Here is a 19,134-nt window from a genome sequence, read left to right as displayed (position 1 = left end):
CCTGCCTTGTAAGTATTCCAGCAGAGATATCTGATGAGTGAAAGTTCTGATGATGTACTTACAGCTAGAAAATCTTAGGCCTATAATCATCTTCAGGGTACTTAATAGGCTTAACTAATGCCTTTAAATATCATGCTTCATGCAAACCATTAGTTGAGTCATAGATCTCCGTATAAATGAGTACCTGGGAGATCTGAACAACTCTTGTATGATATTTTTGAAAGCTGAAATGTGCCTTGTGGAACAAATTTCATTCCCTAATGTAAGAGTCATTGGCAGACAGGTGCTGAAGACAGTAACAATCACCTGCTAAAATTAAACAGAAAGGCTTACACTTACAATCAAGAATGATCCAAAATAGTCACACCATTAACAGGGGGTGACCACAAGCATAGATAATTGAAATGTGATGCAAAGTGGCTGTTGCTGGCTCTGGACAACATATAACCTACTTAACCAGGCTGCGAACAATAGGCCTGCAAGCTCTTCTTTGGAGCAGGCTGTTGCACAGCTCAGGGCTGCACACCTGTGTAACAGCACAGTAGGCTACATGCATTTGCTAATGCTTGGGGTTGCAACTCTATTCTTGCCAGTACTGCACTTGGGGTAGACATACAACACATTCAACATGGTATTGAAGCACATCATTTTCTAGACTTAAAAACTGACGGAAAATGAGTGAAACCTAAGCAGAAGTGGGTGAATGTGTTTTGTTTTCTTCATAGACTTATCCACACTCCAAACATCAACTGCACTTCTGGTTCCTCAATGTTTTTCTTGTCTTGAAATTTCTTAAAGGTATTCATTTCTGGAGATACTGTTTATATCTTTCATTTTAATTATAGTTTCAAGGTACTTGTTAACCCACAATTAGCGCAGTGTGAAGCTGAAGGGGAGCATCAGTTGGGCCCAGAATAACCTTGTAATTTTCTCCCCGTTCTCAGCTTTCTCAACTCAGAGACTCCAGATTGTTTGATTCCGTTTGATTTTTAGCCCATCGTGAACTTGACACAGTTGCTAAGATACAGATCACTCTGTGCCATGTTGATACAATATTATTTAAACACTTGAAAGGGCAGCCTAACAGATCTCTATAAACACACATCCCTGCTGTAAACTGCTGAAACAAGAAGCCCGACAGAAAAATTAAATTCAGGATCTTCCAGAGATTACCATGGAAGGCTTCATGAGCACCCACCCACCAGCACAGCACCTCACACCACACAGCCGTGTTGCCACCTTGATCTAGACTCAGCATACACACATAACCCGTGGTGTGATGCCAGCAGCTCTGTATCAAGCAAGATCCCTCTCCTGCTGCCACTGTCAGAATTGTGCAGTCAATCCGCTGTGATGTTATCTGCCCAGGGACAGCAGCTGCATCTGGGTCAGAGCTGAGACTCCTGTCTGGTTGCTGGAAGCCGTGTGCCCTCGTTGGTGCAGCAGCCAGCCCTGCTCATTGCCAGAGCCTTGCTGCACCACATGCTGGTCAAATAAAAATTGGAAGTTTGCTCCTTTACAAAGAAAGGCAAGAGATTCACGCAGCAGAAAAATACCACAAGATACTATGTATTTTCAGGTAATTAACATTTGCCTTCCGTGATACATTTTGGTCTGCAAATAACTGTATGGTAGGAGGGTTCAGGACTTTCCCAGATGCCACTAAGCTGTCGCTTACACAGGGAACAGCTGTACAGGGAAGTACAAAGCAGCCACTTTGCACAGCGGACCTCATGACAACTCTTCCTCAGTGGCCTTTGCTGCTCAGTCCCAGCCCATGGCTACTGAGCTGCATGTCACCTACCACAGTGACCACTGCTTCCAATGCAACTTGAGTGTCTGACAGCATCCTGCAAGCATCCAATAAACTTCAGCAACTAGATCATCACAGGGCAATCTTACAATTTTTTTATTTAATGGGTGACAAGAAACAGAGACTCTCATGACCATCTCCAGCTTCCTGAAGCTAGTGAGAAACATGTCAAGGGCAAGATGTGCAGACATTCCAAATACATTACTGGGGCCCAGGCTCCAAGGGTCAGAACATCTCATGCTGGGTGCCAAAGGCATTGGCCTGGTGCAGTTGTTTCCTGCAACCAACTCAACATCCACAACAAAATCTGTTTTCAAAAACACAGAAAAATATGATAAAAAGAACAGTATATGGCCTTCAGAATAAATATATATACATATTTGTGCTTACAACATACCTTGGAGAATCCAGAATATCATAAGCTTCAAAGCTGTTCAGGGCCAGGCATCAGTGAGGGCAATGCAAGCGCTCCAACTACTTGAAAATCATTTGCCATTTACTTAGCTAATGCCTTTCCAATCCCTCTTTTCGAAAAAAGAAGTGTACTAATTATACCAAGCTTCTTTGCATCAGCCTTAAATTGTAGCAGTATCTTTGGCTATTTTCCTGGTGTTATTTAGCTGTATTATTTACAATACTGGTAAATATTTATTGTCTCTCTTTTATTATTACTTCCTCCACCAGAGCATATCCAGCCTATTTAGAAGTATTTTCTATATTTGGATCAAGCTGCAGGCTTTATTTTTTTCAGTGCTTTATCTTCTGTCCTATATTTGTTCAAAATGCCACATTGATTCTGCTTCTACTCAACTCCATCTTTGTCTAGCTAATTTCATCCATCCTGCAAAGCGCTGATTCCCAGTGAGATGAGTGGAGCAGGGTAGGCTGGGTGCAGGCAGAAGCCCTAAGCATCATGCAGGTACCACGGTCCACAGCTGCGAGGCAGAGCTGGAAGCCAGCATCGCTACCACACAGCTCAGAAAGAGAGAAAGGCTCCTGAGCTTCAGTGGAGCTTCTAGGCCCATTGACAGGTGAGTGGGAATGGAAGCCCCACTGCTGGTCAGGGCCATTACAAAAATATCAGCGTCCCCACTGCTCTGACGCCTTGCACACAGGTACACAAACACGAGTGCTGAGATAGGACAGGATGGTGAGGAAAGGGTTGTAGCCAGGTGGGATGCACTGTTAGCTATTTAGGAGAGGATGCAAGGTTCCCTACAGGCGTACGGCTTCTAAGCTTACATGCTCACTTGGATTATTCCACCTTGTATGCTACTGAGGATCCTCTACAGAACAAAACCAAAATACCCAATGGTTACTTTTGGTAAGGACCTTGATCAAACTTGTTTCCTAAGCATGACCTCCTGATTAGCCACATTTCTTGCATATAGCATCAGGCAAGACCCAGAGCAAAAAGATGGAACCAGGGCAGTGAAAGCAGCTAACTGCACCAGCTTGGACAAAGAAAGCCTGTGCCTCTCCAGGGTAAAAAGAGAGAAGAGGCCATTCCAATGTCCAAGAATTTCTTCAACAAAAACTGATTTCTGAGATGCGTTGGTATAAAGAACTATCTAGTCAAGTCTTCTGGTAGGAAAGTAGGTTAACTGTACTCCCCTTTCCATGCATTTATCTTCCTAGTCCTAACATCTGCAATATCTAGAGAAGTATTTCTTGGCCAAATGGCTTTTCATTCGATCATTAAAATCGTGCCCCGTTCCCCAGCAAAAGTACAAAGCAATACAATAACATCAGAACACCAAAGGTGCTGGTGCCCAAACTGCTGTACTGCCTCAGCTGTCTGATTCTTCAAAGCTGCTGCGGGCAGCTCTCTTCTCAAATACCAACTGCACTTTCAAAAGTAAAAAAATAAAAACCACTTGCTTCAGTAAGAATGGAAGGAAAAGCCTTCTGCCATCATCCAGCTACGCAAGCATTCTCTGTTGTCTTACCCCATCAATGTCTCTGAACTGAAGATCACTGTGTAATCTAGATGAGTAGGAAGATGTGGAATAATTTATTTTTAATGAAGTGCTAAACAACAGAAGACAAGACGAATTTCTGATGGTCAAAACATTGGGTTTTGTTTTGTGACAGTAGGCTGTGACAGTTGCTGGGTCTCACGTCAGAGATACATAACCATGGAAAAGCCACTGAAGTGGAGCTTTTGGAGGAGGAGGAGGCACACAGTCACAGCAAGGACAGCAGCAGTCACTGGTACTGGCCACTTTTGTGGCCTTTAGCACAAGCACAGAGAGCAGGAAGTATTCTCTAGTCCTGCCCTGATCTCAGCAAATAAATAGTGGAAACTCAGTAAGTGAGAATCTTATGGAGACAACAGGGTGTTCCAATCAACACGTTCTAGGGTCCATATCACACTATTTCAAGTTTGCAGGTAAATGTTTTCACTACTTTTGAAGAAAAGCTGAAATACTATTGTAAGATCCTAGTGCTTGGAAGAACATTGCACTCAGAAGACATTCTTCATCCTGAATTTATCATTAGCAGGTGTCCCTGCATGTTGATAGTCCACAATGACACTCTGTAGTTAGGAGTTATGAGGAGAGCTATAATGTGAGAAAAATCAATAGCATTATATTAAAATGTTCAGCCATGAAGGAACAATCAGCACTTGAAAATACCAGAAACAATCTATTTCAATAAGCAGTTAATATTAGGTAACAAGGCAACAAAGCAATAGCTAAAGATTAAGCTGATGGGAAAGAACATTTAAAGCATTAATTAGATACACTAGAGTTTAATGCCCCTCAAGAGTTTTCACACACACACAAAAAAGCTCTCTTAAAGTTTCACAGTTCTTTGCAGAATTACATCAAATTGCACATAAATGTGAGACTGAAATATTTTTAATTGTAATTTGTTAATTAAAATACATATTGCTGGATTCTGGAGGAGCACATGATGACATTCCTTTCCCCGTATGAAGGTAAGGTACTCTCAGAGTAAAGTTACTAACGCACCCAAGTCAGTAAGTGCCAAATACATGGTAACATAAATTACATTCATTTAGGATTTTGAGCTAGTTTCCATAACAACTTCCCAAAAAGCAAATAGCCCTATTTTCTTATTCTTGTTCAGAGGCACTTCATCAGGTTTCGATTTTTCTGTACTATGTACATACAAGTGATACATCCTCTCTTTTCATGAGAAATTCATCTATTCCTTCTTTTAAAAGCTTACAGGACAGAAATATATCCCCAAACAACAGAAGAAAAACTCAAAAATAAACAGGAAGCCCACACAGTTTACAAATTCCTTCTAATAGTGGATTTCCTGTCTGTAAGGTGCAGACAGTAGAAAACAAGACTACATCTAAAAATGTGGAGGGGAGATCTCAAGGCTGAGGTCTCCAGAGACACAGAGACAGGTTGACACTGAGCTCTCATTAACACTTTGCTTTACCTTGGCAGTATCAGCCAATAATATTCTACCCAAAGATAAACTGGTATAAAATAATTTCTGTCTAGGGTAAATCTAGAAGTACTTCTAAGCCAGTGCAGCAGCACATGCAGCACTAATTGTTGTTCTCCGTCGTACTGTCAAGTGCTCTTCAGTGGAGATACAATTTGAAGGACAAAAAATAGCCAAGTCAGCATTTTGCCTGATTTCCTATTGGTTTCTCACAGAAACAGTATAAAACTTTCCTAAAACATGCCTTGAACTATCAGAATATGTAAGTGCTATATTTCACCACAGCAAGACACCAAGCAACTATTCCCATCCCCAAGCCAACTAACCTCACCTCATAGAGCATCCGTTTATCTTGTGGAAATACAGAGAAAGGAAAACCCGAGCAAAAGGCACTAGGTATTAATTGTTTCTCAGAGAGAGAAGGACAGAAAGATAATTTATATGCAGCAGAAGTCTGTTAACAAAAACAGCTGTGTCTCTGTGGAAATTTAAGAGGCAGCAAGAAAACTTTCTTACAGAAGTATAGAAAGCCTAAGCTCAGATTTGCTTTTATGTTCCTGAAGGTGAGACTATTCTCAGATTACACTCACTTGGTTAAAGCTTGTCAAAATGTGATGCCTCAAAATATCACATGCTTGAACCAGAACAGAGGGAAAGTAGAGTAACATGATATTTTTTAAAAATAAAAATAATCGGAAGTATTACTTGTTCATTTCAAAAAACATTATTGTGAAGGGTTTTCATCATTTCTCAGACATTGAGTACTACTGCAGACAGCATACTAGAGATTTACACACCTGTGTCTGCAGATATAGCCATAAGTAATGAAACAGAGGGAGCTGCTGAGTGTTAATGAAATGCCAGCAAGAGTATAAGGAAGAATTGAGAGCAACTGGTCAAATTCACAGCTTCTGGCAGTCTGTGGTACTAAATCACTGACAAACGTTGGCAAAATCATTCCAGCACTGATTCTGGGGTGAACTACACAGTACTTGTTCCTGAAATGCTTAGAGATATCCTGGTCACGCTTGAAGGCACACACTCCGTGCCAAGGCAGACCCTGACTCCATGTTCCTCTGAGATGCTTTTCTCTGATACATTCATTTGATACTGTCTCTAGCAGTTACCCCTGCTTGACTTGCCTACACTACTTGAAAATACACAAAGGAGGCCCCATAGCTTTATTGTTCTGAAGCTAGTTGATCTTCCAGTCAGCCTAGAACAGCATCTGCTCCTGCCTAGACCAGAAAACGACACCCAGTGATGGGGCAGACAACCTTACAGCCCGTGCAAATCAGTCAAGACCAAGTTTTGTATGGAAACACCATCATCACTGCCCCACTTCCCAAACCTATTGTTCCCGATGCCAACACATGCCAGCAAAGTCCAGCTTACCACAGCACCACTGGTCCTTCTGGAGCTCACAGCTGAGCTCACTGCTCACCCAACAGGCACTACCCAGGCCAGGCAGATACTTGCCGTGAAGAGCAAGTCATCCCATCAGCTTATTGCAAATGGGACTTTAGTCACCACATCACGACCTTCTCAGATGCAGGGCAGAGCCAGGAAAGTATTGATTGCAGATGTCTCACACAACTCAGAAACTGAGGTGCCTGAAGATCCAGCAGAAACACCTCTGCCTGCTCAGTAAAGGATATCTCACTCTCTTCACAGTGGGAAAATTAACACACTGGACTTTCAGTTGTTCTGTTCACCAGAACAGTAATAAAACCCCGAAGAATTCATGAAAGCGAAGATCACTTTGGGGGGGAGCCGAATTCCACGGGATTTGCTTTGAATTAGACCCGCCAGCTGGAGACTCAGCAAAGACTGTTTGCACCGCCCCGAACCTTGTAGAATCATTTACACTCTTCAAGTAGACGTAAAAATGTTACCAACCATAACGGCACCATTTAACACCCACTTTGCAGAGGTGCTAATGTCTAAACAAAGCATAAGGTCACAGAGCGCATGGCCAGAGAAATTCAATAAGGAGTGATGGCTGAGGAAGCACAGGCTCCACGCCTGCACTAACAGCCTAGGCAGGATCCCCCTGCCCCAGCGCATGGCAGCAAATTAGAGGCACGTAGTTACCACCGACGGGTTTTCAGATAACCCAAGAAAGGTCACAATTGAATAATACAGAAGAAATAGCTTACCCCACTTTGAAGAAAAGGGCTCACAGGAAAACTCCTCTGCTTAGAAGTTGCCTCTTTCTAGATGTTTCCCTCCCATCTCCAGCCCTTAAATGAAGTTAGGACCTTGGCTCCACCCCTTGCACTTGCACAGGGCAATTGCTTGCACCTGGCCTGGCCACACCTCTCCACCAGGTGCTCAATCACTGGTTCAGGCCACGACCTAACGGCTCCCATGCACTCAGGCATGGTGCACCATGTTTAGGCAGGAGAACCGAAGGATTTTCCAGAACATACCTTCCAGTGGGCGTCACAGCTGCGGAGCTGCATCCCTCTGACATCCTCTCAGCTGGGGCAGCCTGCAGACATTCCAAGCCTGTCCCTACAGAAATCCACCGAGCTGCTGCAATCTTCTGAAATGAGTGCAGAGGGAGGCTGGTGAGCTTCCTGCAGACTGCAGCATGCCCGATGTAAATCCTGTCAGCACAAAGCTTATCGGGTGACACAGTGGACACCCAAAGAGCTGCATCCTGAGGGCCCTGCCAGCCAGATACCAGAGTTCTGGCTGCTGGCTCTCCTCAGTGACATTTTGCACAGGAGCCTGAAATGTAGCATTTGCTGCCAAGTTCTCAGTCATTTCTCATGCCCTAAACTCAATTGCTATCTCTCACCCTGGGGCACAGACTGGCCCTCCCAACAGGGAGGACTGCTCTCCCTGCCCTCCTCAGGTTGGGAGCTCTTTGCAGCAGCCACCTCACAGGAGCAGGAAGCGTCACTGGGGCAGCAGCTGCTTCCCGCCCAGCAGCTCTGAGGTGAGGCACCCAGCATCCACCAGCTGATCCTCACCCATGGCTCTGCAGGCCTTCTGCACCCAGCCATTGCCACCAGAGGCAATGGGAAATCACCGGTTAATCGCCTTTTTATTTTTCCTGAGATATGTGGATTTTTTTTTTTAATTAACCTTGAGGTAGCAGTTTTATTTTTCTTTTGTTTGTGCACACATCTGTAAGGCTGTACATCTGTACAAACATGGAACAGCTTAATCCCATGCACTTCATGTCTCTTTCAAGGATTTAGGAAGCATTGCTACTACATTCATATTGCATCTCCTAGCACAAACATCTGGTCAGTTGTTACAGACAGATTTTGATCACATAAGGACACCAAGCAAGAGGCCCAGTTACGCCATAAGCACGTAAGGTCCCAGAAGAGAAGCAGCCCTAATCCCCCACAGCTCCCACTTCCATTTCACTGCCCCCAGCCCAACGGCCAGGCAGAGTTCAAGAAGGAGTCAGGCTTACAAAGGTACCTGCTAGAGAGAGGTGAAGATCCTCCACTCTTTTGTGATCTTCCTCAGGGCTACGAGAGGTCAGCATGGCTCCTGAGCCGCTGCAGACTGCTTATAGGGCACAGATTAACACTGGGGGAGGCTTATGGGAAAAGCAGTCCTTCATTTTAATATACATCTTTACATTTTCTCCTGGTTCATGCCGAACTCCTGCCAGCAGCAGCCACAAAACCTCCCCCCCCATGCCTGTTCTTTCTGTGCCTCCACTCGAGGATGGTTGAGCCGAGCAGACAGGTGGCCATCAGACCTGCCCTCCCTGCTGACCAGTTGCAGCTGTGAGCTCACTGCAGCTTCTCAGTGCCTCATAGCCAGTCTTTGCAGTCACTTCTGAATCACATCATGAATTTCTCTGTATATACACTCAGAACAGCATTGGTAAAGGCTGTTATTTAAAATAGAGCTGTTGGTGTCTCGTGCTCCTGCTTTCTTTGCATGTTTTCATGAAAGATTAGGGAGAGACAGCCGAGAACAAGGGAGGGAGAGCACAACACTAAAAGGAACAGTAGAGGACAGAGGAACTCTCATTGGTTCCATAAAAATATACTTCCCAAAGAATATCACGAAAGAAATTGTGGAGAGAGAGAGTAGAGCACAAAGAAGGATGTAAATATGCCACAGTTGGAGAGAGCACTAAAACCACCACCATCACCACACCCAAAATTGCAATTAAGAGATGACAGGTGTGGAATTTTGCTTTAAAGGTAAAACTGAACCATAAAAGATATGTTGGCAGGTTTAGAAAATAAATGCCAAATGTGTTCAGTCTTGCCTTTGAGCAGTGTTTTTCAGTTGTCTTTAGTTTTTGTAAATTTTATTTAGTTTCCTGCAGTTTCCCTGCCAGCTCTGTCAGTTCTGGCCATAGATCTGAACGATGTTGGCCCATTGCTCTTCTGATGGCTGCTCAGCTTCTCAGCTGTGCTCAGGGCAGGTTACTGGTTCCCTGCTAAGACAGCCCCTGCCTGCTTTCATTGCTTTGCAGCCACTCTGGCACCAGCTAAGGTCACTCTGAATGACTGAGGCAGGGAAACAGCAGTAACTCCTGCCAGTGTTATTGTGACGGGTTTTAAAATGCAAAAGGAGCAGATACCCAAGATATAGCACTGCAGGCACCTTTCAACTTTCAAATAAACTTAGAGCAAATGCAAGTGTAAAACTCAACCATTGCTTTTTATGGTCTTGTCTCCTTTTAATTCAAACCTCTTCTGTTTAAGACACAATAGCACATAGAAAGCTCTCTGCAGTGGCAAGGAAAGCCAAAACATATTCTAAAATGGAAAAAAAAAATCTGATTTTCCCACAATTTGTGCTTCCTGCTGCATTTGTCAATTCTTCCCTTTCATTCCTTCAGGTGCTGCTGTCTCCAGCAATGGTCATGCATGACGTGGAGGGAGTGGGTGTAGGGAGTCATGCTGGAAAGTCTTTAGACAGGAACTAAGAGGCTAAATATCGTGAAATGTCTCACTGAACAGAACAGACCACAGTTTGTCTCTTCAACTGACAGACATTCTCTTTTCCTCTTTTAAATCTGGAGGTCTTTAGGAAAAAAATTCCCTGCAAAATGTTGTTCCATTCATTTCTAGTCACCCCTATAGGATGTATCTACAAAATAATGAGCCTGGGACAAAAGGCTGGGGGTTGCTTTGAAGGATGGGTCACTCTGAATACCTGTTGGTGGCAGGGGCTGGGAGAGGATGAGGAGCAGAAGCTGGCAGCAAGGCTTAGCTTAGCAGCAAGGCTGATGCTGAGGAGAGAGGCTGTGCCTTGGGAAAGCACATGGCTTCTGGACGGACACTTTTAGAAAGCATTTTTTCAGTCATCTGCAATCTGACTTGGAATCAGTGCCTGCAAAGAGCAACCAAAAGATTTCCACTGGATCAGTTTTACATACAGATCCATGCAAACATGGACAGTATCTATTTGGCATACTGAAAGAAGATTTTTCCAAGCACAGAAATACGTTTGGTCTCAGTGCTATAGCAGAAATATTACTGGTTTGTTTTTTTTTCCTGTGTTCTTTTTAAGATCGCTGCTTACTTCGTCTTGGAAACTTTACATTACAGAATCACATCTTAAAAACTAGGACACAAGATTCTCAGACGGAGAATCCATGCTGCAAAACTTCAGCGATAACAAAAGACACAAAGTAATGAAAACAGTCACACAGAAGATCGGCATCGTTTGTGGGGTTCTACAGGTGCTCTCCTTATCCCACAGCTCTGCCGTGCCCTGCTGCCCTGTGGAATTCTGCTGGTAGGACATCTGCTGGTAGGTTTCACATTCGCGATGGAAGTAAAGATTCTGGCTGGAAACATAAAATTACACTGACTTTTTGAACAGATTTTTTAAGAGCTTTTTGGATGGCAGATGGGTCCCTCTTCCATCAGTGTATGTTCTGCTCATGGGCAGATCTTTGAAGAGGGGTCTTTGATGTGACCATTTTCATTGCCAAACTCTAAAAGGTGCTTAAAAAAACAAACACTTTGCTCTTCTACAGAGAAATTTTATCCTGAGGATTTAGTTGAGGATGGCAGTCATGGCATTAGATGCAACTAGGCACGACTTGCAAATTTTAACCTATTAAAGCAATTTGTTCACTTCCTCCAACATTCGATGCGATTACAGACGTGTCCAGGGAATGCTGTAAATATACACCTGTGACTTGACTTTTCTTCCAAGCAAACTCTGGCTAATTCCTAGCAAACAATCCAGCTTTACACTGAAACCGTCAAATGAAAATGAACAGCCAAATATTTTAAACTATTGCTTTTTATTATAATTACACTGGAGCACAAATAAATAAGCACTAAATTATTGTAAAATATTGTCAATGCACTAAAGAAAGCAGAATTGATCTTCAAACAACATCTTATTACTTCAGAAGTATCAAAGTTACATTTAATTACATCTTACCTAAAAAAATCAAGTACAAAAATGAAAAGAAAATTAATATGTATTTATACTGTGTATATAGAAACGGCTAGTAATATATTATTACAGTTAGCCTCTAGCTACTCCTTACTCCTACACAATCTCAGGCACATACCTGACAATTTCTAATGAAATATGAAAAAAAATGCAACATGACATTCAGTTTTAAGATATCGGTAAATGTGTTACACTGGAATGAACACAGAATGATTTCATTTCATTTAAAAACCCTGTCATTTAAAAACATAGTGCCATTGTCCACTTAAAAATAAATAAACAACCCAAACCAAAAAGAACCCATACCATTGTATACCATTTGCTTTGTCGAAAGGAGCAATAAAGTAGACATACATTGGCTAATATACGTAAACACATTTTTAGTGCAAGAATAACAAGACCTGTGACTTTACTGTGCTTTCTGGAAATCACAGTGCACTTTACACAAATTGCTACACAATAATGTTTAACTTCAGGAGTTTAAAGCAAAGTAAGTGCATACCAAACAACTTCATATATACAGTCTTCATAAGTGTGTGTATATATGTGATCTGTATGTATATACAGATTGCATATTTATACAGACTACAGCTTCAATGACTGCGCGTAGCTAAGCACTGTCATTCACCCTGTGACACAGAAACTGCTGAGACAATAGGGAATGTGGAGAACATCTGAACAGCGTCCTGATGTTGCGCAGCAGGCAGCACGACGCTCTGCGACGTGAGTGATGGGGTGGGCCAGCCATCACAGGACACCAGGACACGTCTGTGGTGCCCTGGCTGAGTCCGTGACCTTGGGAAACTCGTCAACCTGAGCCTCACTCCCTCCTCCTTATAATGATTCTCACGAGCGTGAGGTTCAGTCCACATTTCTAAAGTGCTTGGAAGGTAAGTGCTAAGTTCTATTTTACTTTTTCACGTAGTGTTGCACTTTAAAACAAAATGCCATTGTTTCCATGGGATACAATGGAGGTCTGGAAGCACACGGCAGTTTTTTAAGGACAACATAAATAGTGTTGAGCAATAAAAGCAAAACAAGGGGTGGCTTCTATGGCAGGCTGAATGTACAAGCAAGTCTGTGACAAGAATGCTTCAATTCCCTGATCGTTATTCCTATTACGCCTTGATGTGGAAAGGACACGGAATGAACAAACGCTACTGAACACGGCAGAACTGCTTTCTTCCATGTTTGCTGTCCTCCAAAGGGTCTGACAGTGCAGCACCCAGCTCACCCACAGCTTGGGACTGCACAGCCAGCACGTCGTGGGTGTCACAGCACAGCCAGACGGTGGTTTTGTTTTGTCACCACAGGTTTGGTGCAGATGGGGAAAGAGCTGAGCTGAGTATTTCAGGCATGGTTATGAGAATTTCTTCTCTTGCCACCTAACAAGGAAGACAAAGAACAAATGCTTTCTGAACAATGAACCCGTTATCTCAACAGATTTCTCACAACCAACAAGTCGTCTTCTTTCCAGCAGATTCTGGAACTTTACGAGATCTCTGGAGTTTTTCTTCTGCCATTTTCTTTCTTTAAAAAAAAAGAGAATAAGCAGAATGTACAGTTGGTGTAGCGGATGTCGCATGTATTCAAAGATTCCTTCACAGCCTCTGGAGTTTTTCACTTCTTCTGTCATTTGGGCTGTGAGGGGGTCTTTAAATCTGCATTTCAATTGCTTACCCATTCCTGTCACGGTATATCCTTAACATACAACTATTTAATGCACACATCTATGAGTATATAGAGAGATACATGCATATATACATATATATGTGTGTATACATATGCATATACACATACACAATAATGCTAATATACATACACACATATAAACACACACTTTATCTTTTACAGAAATCTCAGTTTGGACATCAAAATATACATTAGTTAGTTATAAAATATTTAAAAACTTTATTTCAGAGGCTGAAAAGAAACTGCTACTGATAAAGCATTACTCAAACTTAAACTTTAGCAATATAGATTACAAAAACCTTCTAAAATTTGTTATTTTTGGTTTTTTGATCAGCAATTACAGCTGTGGCAATGCTGTCAATAGAATTTCAAAGAAAAGCCGATATAACAAGAAGTTTTAAACAACACAACTTTTCTTCTCACAGAATATAATACTAAAATGATTGTTTTAAAGAGAAATTTTGTGCTACCAAATTTCAGACACATAGAAATTTAAATATACAAAATATATGCCATAATTTTTTTTCCCACTCCACAGCAGTACAAGCTTCCCTCGTTCTCAACGACTTCTTCTGGAAGATATTTCACCACATGGATTTCACCCTCATTATCAGCTTAAACCATTTCTTTCTCCCGTTAAAACCAGGAGGTCGTAATTCTTTGGTCATGACATAATATTCTGTCAAAATGCGTGTAATATCATACAGGACTCTAAGCCAATTACAGGGGCAGCCAGGAAGATGACACGGCAGATGTGGGAGAACATGTTACATGGCCTCTGCTTCTAACCCACGTGACATCGAGGGAGATTTCTGTACCAGCCATCAGGGGGGCTGAATGCCAACCTCCATAGGTAACACACAGTAATCTGACACAGGACATGCTGCTGGATTTAAAACTAATAAACATGTAAACAGGTTTTTCACCCTTCTTTTCTGGACCAAAGACAAATGCAGACAGGAGCCATGGCTGCAATGCCACGGCTGTAACCTGCTAACGAGCGGGCTCCTCGCCACGGGCTGTACATCGCTCAGTCACAGTGAACCTTGGTCTCCACTAGCCAGCTGGATGTCATGGGGAGGAGTTTCTGTTTTGTTCTTCAGAAAATTTAGCTTCCCTTGTTGGCAAGTAGCTATAGATGGAGATTAACCGATGAGGATAAAAGCAAGGGCAATCTATGCAGTTAAACTGGTGAGAAAACTGATGCAGAGAAATTTGTGTTGTAAACTTGGGCATCCACACTGAGCATTCCCATTTGCATGGCCCGCAGTTCTGCTGTTTTACACCAAAACTCTCTCCCTTGTCCAGCCCTCCCTCCAAAAAAGCTAAGGACATCTAACAAGCACAACTCTAGGTAACTTCTACAGCCCTAGCACCGAGTTGTTTTGTACACTGTCCCGTTAAATATAATGTACAACCACATGCTTTTGTACAGAGGCCAAATCTAGGCAGGTAAGAGAAATAAAATGGTGGTGGGGGTTGTGAGGGAACATTAGAATACCACATAGAAAATAGTTAATAAAACCATATAACAGTAACATTATATAGTAAAATTCTTCATAAATTTTTGAATATATATATATATATTTCAGCAGTGTTATTAGTTTGGGCGTTTTCAATATATTGGCAAAATATTTACATTCTATTATCTTCTGGATCCAAAAAAATCCTGCATAAATATATATGCCTTAATCCAGTTGGAAATTTAGAACTCTCTTTTGATTGACAGGTGAGCACTGTACAGGTGCGTTTTTTTCCGAGGAAGTTCACCACCTGCAGGTAAGTCTTAGTTAGAGCCTTTGCCTCATTAAGAAAGCTGGCTACCTGTGCATGGTGCAATGCGGTGGAGAGAGCATCCTCCACACACCTCTCAGATTGCAGTGTCCCAGAAAACAGTTTGTTGTTTGGAATAAGGAGGAGGGCTATATTTCTTGGTCCCGGTGTTCTTTTTCCAACTCGGCAAGATAGGCATGCTGTCCTGTTTGCAGAGTCCTTTCTCTGATTTCTGTCGAGCTTTTATTTCTTTGCAGAGGCAACGTTTTTTCTCAATCATATCCAGCATTGTATGGTCCCCTTGCAACCACTGCATACATGTCACCTGTTAGGGGGAGAAAAAGAGAGGAAGAAAGGAAAAAGAAGAAAGAAAGTATACAAATAACTATTTAGCTATAGATTGAAGATGTCGTTTCTTTGAAAGAAAGATGTTCTTTTAACATCACTCTTAAAATACTCCCATTTGTCTCAGAACAAAAAATATCTATGCCAACAAAAGAAGCAAAATCAGTCTTCACTTCTTGCTACTACTGTAAAGAAAAACAGGGCTCATAAATGGTCCCCTTTTTAACTTCTTGTGAGCACAGAGCACTGAAAGCTAATAAAGATGAATGTTTTTGGCAAACCAGCACTAGTTGAATCTTAAATGATGGAAAAGATCTCAAAAATGCACATGGATTTTAAGAATGTCCTTAAGCTGAAGAAATAAAAAATTCTATACGCTGAAGCCCATGTTTTATATTGCTTTCCATACCCAATCTGTCACATTAAAAGCATGCTACTAACACTTCTGAGAATCAAGCTAAATATAACTCTGTGTTCAGTTGTTTTTTCAAAGTGATTTAATGAGCTCCATGAGAATTATATGGATTATCCCATCCTTCTCTGTGATGATATTTCATTATCTAGAAGCCTTCAACTGATTAGAAACTCCATGTCTTCACACATGTAGAATATTTCAAAACAGGATCCTGATCCAAAAAAGGAGGTTAGCATATGTTTAGTTGTAAGTGTATGTCACAGCCCCGCCAAAGCCTGAGAAAGTGGCTTCATTTGAGTTGAGCATGGTGCTCACGTGTCAAGAAAACGTGTGTGTCTTCAAATGCTTCTGTAACTGAAATCCCAAATACTAAACTCTCCTGAAAGGGCTTATCATACTTGGATCACACACTGCATTCCTGCAAACCAGAGATCTTCCTCAGAGCACATAATCTGCAAATCTGAAGTGATTTCTTACAGCCTCTCAAAATCTGTTTTCCCCACTGGGGATAAATTTTTAAGTAAATGCATGCCATGCACTTGCAGGGACTGTCCAAGTACATTTCTGATCTTGTCATGCAAATGCACATGTGCACTAATACTTTGGCAGCATTTTATGATTCATGAAGGAAATGTGTTTTTATTAGTAGTATTCAATAACGCATCTGCATTTCATTCACAAATATCAAAATGCTAAATGTGGGCATGCACTGAGCTCCTTGCACTGGGGACTGGTCTTCCTAAAGACAGCAAAGAAACTGCCATTGACCTCTGTAGTTGCTGTCTGCTTAAAGCGCATTTAGCTTCTCTGGATAAATGGAAAATGTTCTGAATCTAGCAGGAACTAAAAGTAAAGGAATAAATATGAGAAAACCTAACAAAAAAAGTAATAAAGAATGCAAATAAAAAAATAACAAAGTACAGAAAAGTCATTTTTTTCACAAACTGGTGTAACAAATGGTTTTCAATGGCTGATACAGGATAAAAGAATTTTAGATAAAATGTTCTTGCTTTATACTGAAACAAAAATATGCTTAGCTTGTGTTATATCTATTAAATAGTTCTTTGAGTAGATCACAACATATGTTTTGCTCTTGAACGTTCTAATGAATTTGCAGTTACATGGGTAACGTACCTGTAGTTACCTCCTTACACCCTCCTTACAGTTGAACTAAACATCTTCAGGAAGCCTACTATGCCTCTCTTTCTAATCCAATGCTCAGTTTTTCCTCATAACATAGTGCAGGTATGAAACAGGTCCCCTGTCCCAAAGCAGGACCTTCTCCCTTTGGCTGTCTCTTTGGCCTGGTCCCCAACCCATCCCAATGGTGGTACTCACTCCTCCCACCCCCAGTGACTCCACGGGCTGTGGATGAGGCTCTAACAGAGGCAGTTTTCCTGCCACGCTATCCATCAGGGACGCGTTACTACTTACACAGCAGTGTCTTCATTTTGGCTGGGTTCTCCTACGTGGGTCAGGACATGACAGCGCAGTCTGCACACAACTCATTAAGCAGCACAATGACAACACACGGCACCACACCAACTTCTGGATTGAACTTGGAGGCAGCAGTGATTGAGTGCTGGTGTCCCCTTACAAGCATGTGGAGCCCTCTCCTTTTTATGACCGTCCCACGAGCAAACAGCCCGCACTGGCACCAAGCCCTGCGGCTACGCATCGACACTGCCTGCAGCACATCCAAGGGAGTGTGCCTTGGCCACAACACCCACATCCTCACCATCACACCACGTGGTGCTGCAGCCAGCATGGCGTCTTCTGGTAGCTAATCCACTCCGTGGGATTTAAGGGCACTGAAGCGCAATTTTGACGTGCTAAACTCCAAAATACCAATTGCAACTTCACAAAGATAGAGAAGGTGCTGCAGAATGTATCAGTTACACAGACACTCTGCCACCCCCTGCAAAACAGCCCCTAAAATAAACTTAAGTGTAGACAGCTCCAGAACCCCTTTTTATTCTGTCCACCATGTTGTGAAGCAGCCAGAGAGTCCTTTACCACAAAGAATTCAAGCATTTCCCCTTTCCAGGACACAGGATTTTTAACACTACTTGTGATGGTTTAAACACCATATCTATTTAGTTTAAACACTATATAAAGGCTGTTCTTTTCACACAGCACCTTCCCGCAGAGCACGTTCCTCTCCCATCACTACACTCAGAAAATGTGTGTGTGGCATGAAGTGCAGAAAGGAGACATGGAAAATCATTTGCCAAAATGGACTGAGTGAGCACATAGGCTGCTGCTGTGTTTAAGGGATAAGGGGAAAAAAGTTTAAGAGGGAGATCGAATGTTCATGGCTTTTTTTGGTATTTTGCCCTATTCTAGCATTAATATCTGCATATTAAAATATAGCTTTGAGCAAGTGCAAGAGGGACCTAAGAGAGAATAATGACAATAATTATTGCTAACACAAAATCTCCAACTGCATGACCTCCGTTTTCAGTGAGTCCTACACAGACCAGGGGCAGTGGGGCTCCCAGGCCAGCACAGCACTCAGCTGAGCTGTTTAATCCCAGCAGTAACCTGCAATGGCTTCTGCAGGGCTGCTGAGGTGTTTCAAACCAATGTTTAGCACAGAGACTTAAACCTTTAAATCCTTTCTGTGGCTTCTGAACCAATGGAGCTCTCACTTGGGACCAGAACTAATTCTTCTCATACTCTTCCTTCTTTCTGGCCTCACCTGTGCACCGAGTTGCTACAATCATCTCTACAAAGGGATATACTCAATGCAAAGGACACAAAAAAATAACAGTTACAAGTTACTATAAAGAAGTAGAGCATTCCTGATACTACACAGCTATATGGCTGCCCTGTTCCTGAAGGCTCCCGAAGTCCCAAAATTGAACATCCACCAAAAAAAAGCTAAAAATCTCTTCCACTATGCAAAACCGAGTTATTCTACACGGTTTTATTCATCAGCTTAGTAGAGATCAACATTTTGTCACCTTACTTTTCCTATCTGCCCTATTTCTAATATTTTTATTCTCAAAATATTAGCAATGAACCTTATGATGATTGCTGAATACCCTCAGATTTTACTCTGGCAGCGTCTCAGAACAAGAAGTCACATTATAAAACCACCTTTCAACTAAGAAAAAAAAATAATTCTGGCAACTTTAACATTCTCAAAATATTGTGCAAAATGTTTTGTCTAAGAAAATCTGAGTGAACAGCAGAGCCCAAAAGGCTGGTGAGTGTTTCAGTACTTTATGAACGTCTGAGACAAATTAGCTGAACA

The 19,134-nt window shown here is 42.1% G+C and overlaps 2 protein-coding genes across 4 annotated transcripts in view; one reads left to right on the top strand and one right to left on the bottom strand.

Moving 5' to 3' along the window:
* Positions 1-19,134, top strand: part of SERPINE2 (serpin family E member 2) — a 606,689-nt gene that overhangs the window by 52,307 nt on the left and 535,248 nt on the right. The window lies entirely within an intron of this gene.
* NYAP2 (neuronal tyrosine-phosphorylated phosphoinositide-3-kinase adaptor 2) overlaps positions 11,493-19,134 on the bottom strand; it is a 152,740-nt gene continuing 145,098 nt past the window's right edge. For all 3 annotated transcript variants that reach the window (XM_052686408.1, XM_052686409.1, XM_052686410.1), the window contains one exon: positions 11,493-15,440. In XM_052686408.1, coding sequence (XP_052542368.1) covers positions 15,213-15,440 — 228 coding nt within the window. In that variant the 3' untranslated portion in view covers positions 11,493-15,212. The remainder of the gene's footprint in view (positions 15,441-19,134) is intronic.

Source organism: Tympanuchus pallidicinctus, unplaced genomic scaffold (genome assembly GCF_026119805.1).
Source record: "Tympanuchus pallidicinctus isolate F22 unplaced genomic scaffold, pur_lepc_1.0 scaffold22, whole genome shotgun sequence".
Classification (NCBI taxonomy): domain Eukaryota; kingdom Metazoa; phylum Chordata; class Aves; order Galliformes; family Phasianidae; genus Tympanuchus; species Tympanuchus pallidicinctus.
This window is presented reverse-complemented; position numbering and strand designations above follow the sequence as displayed.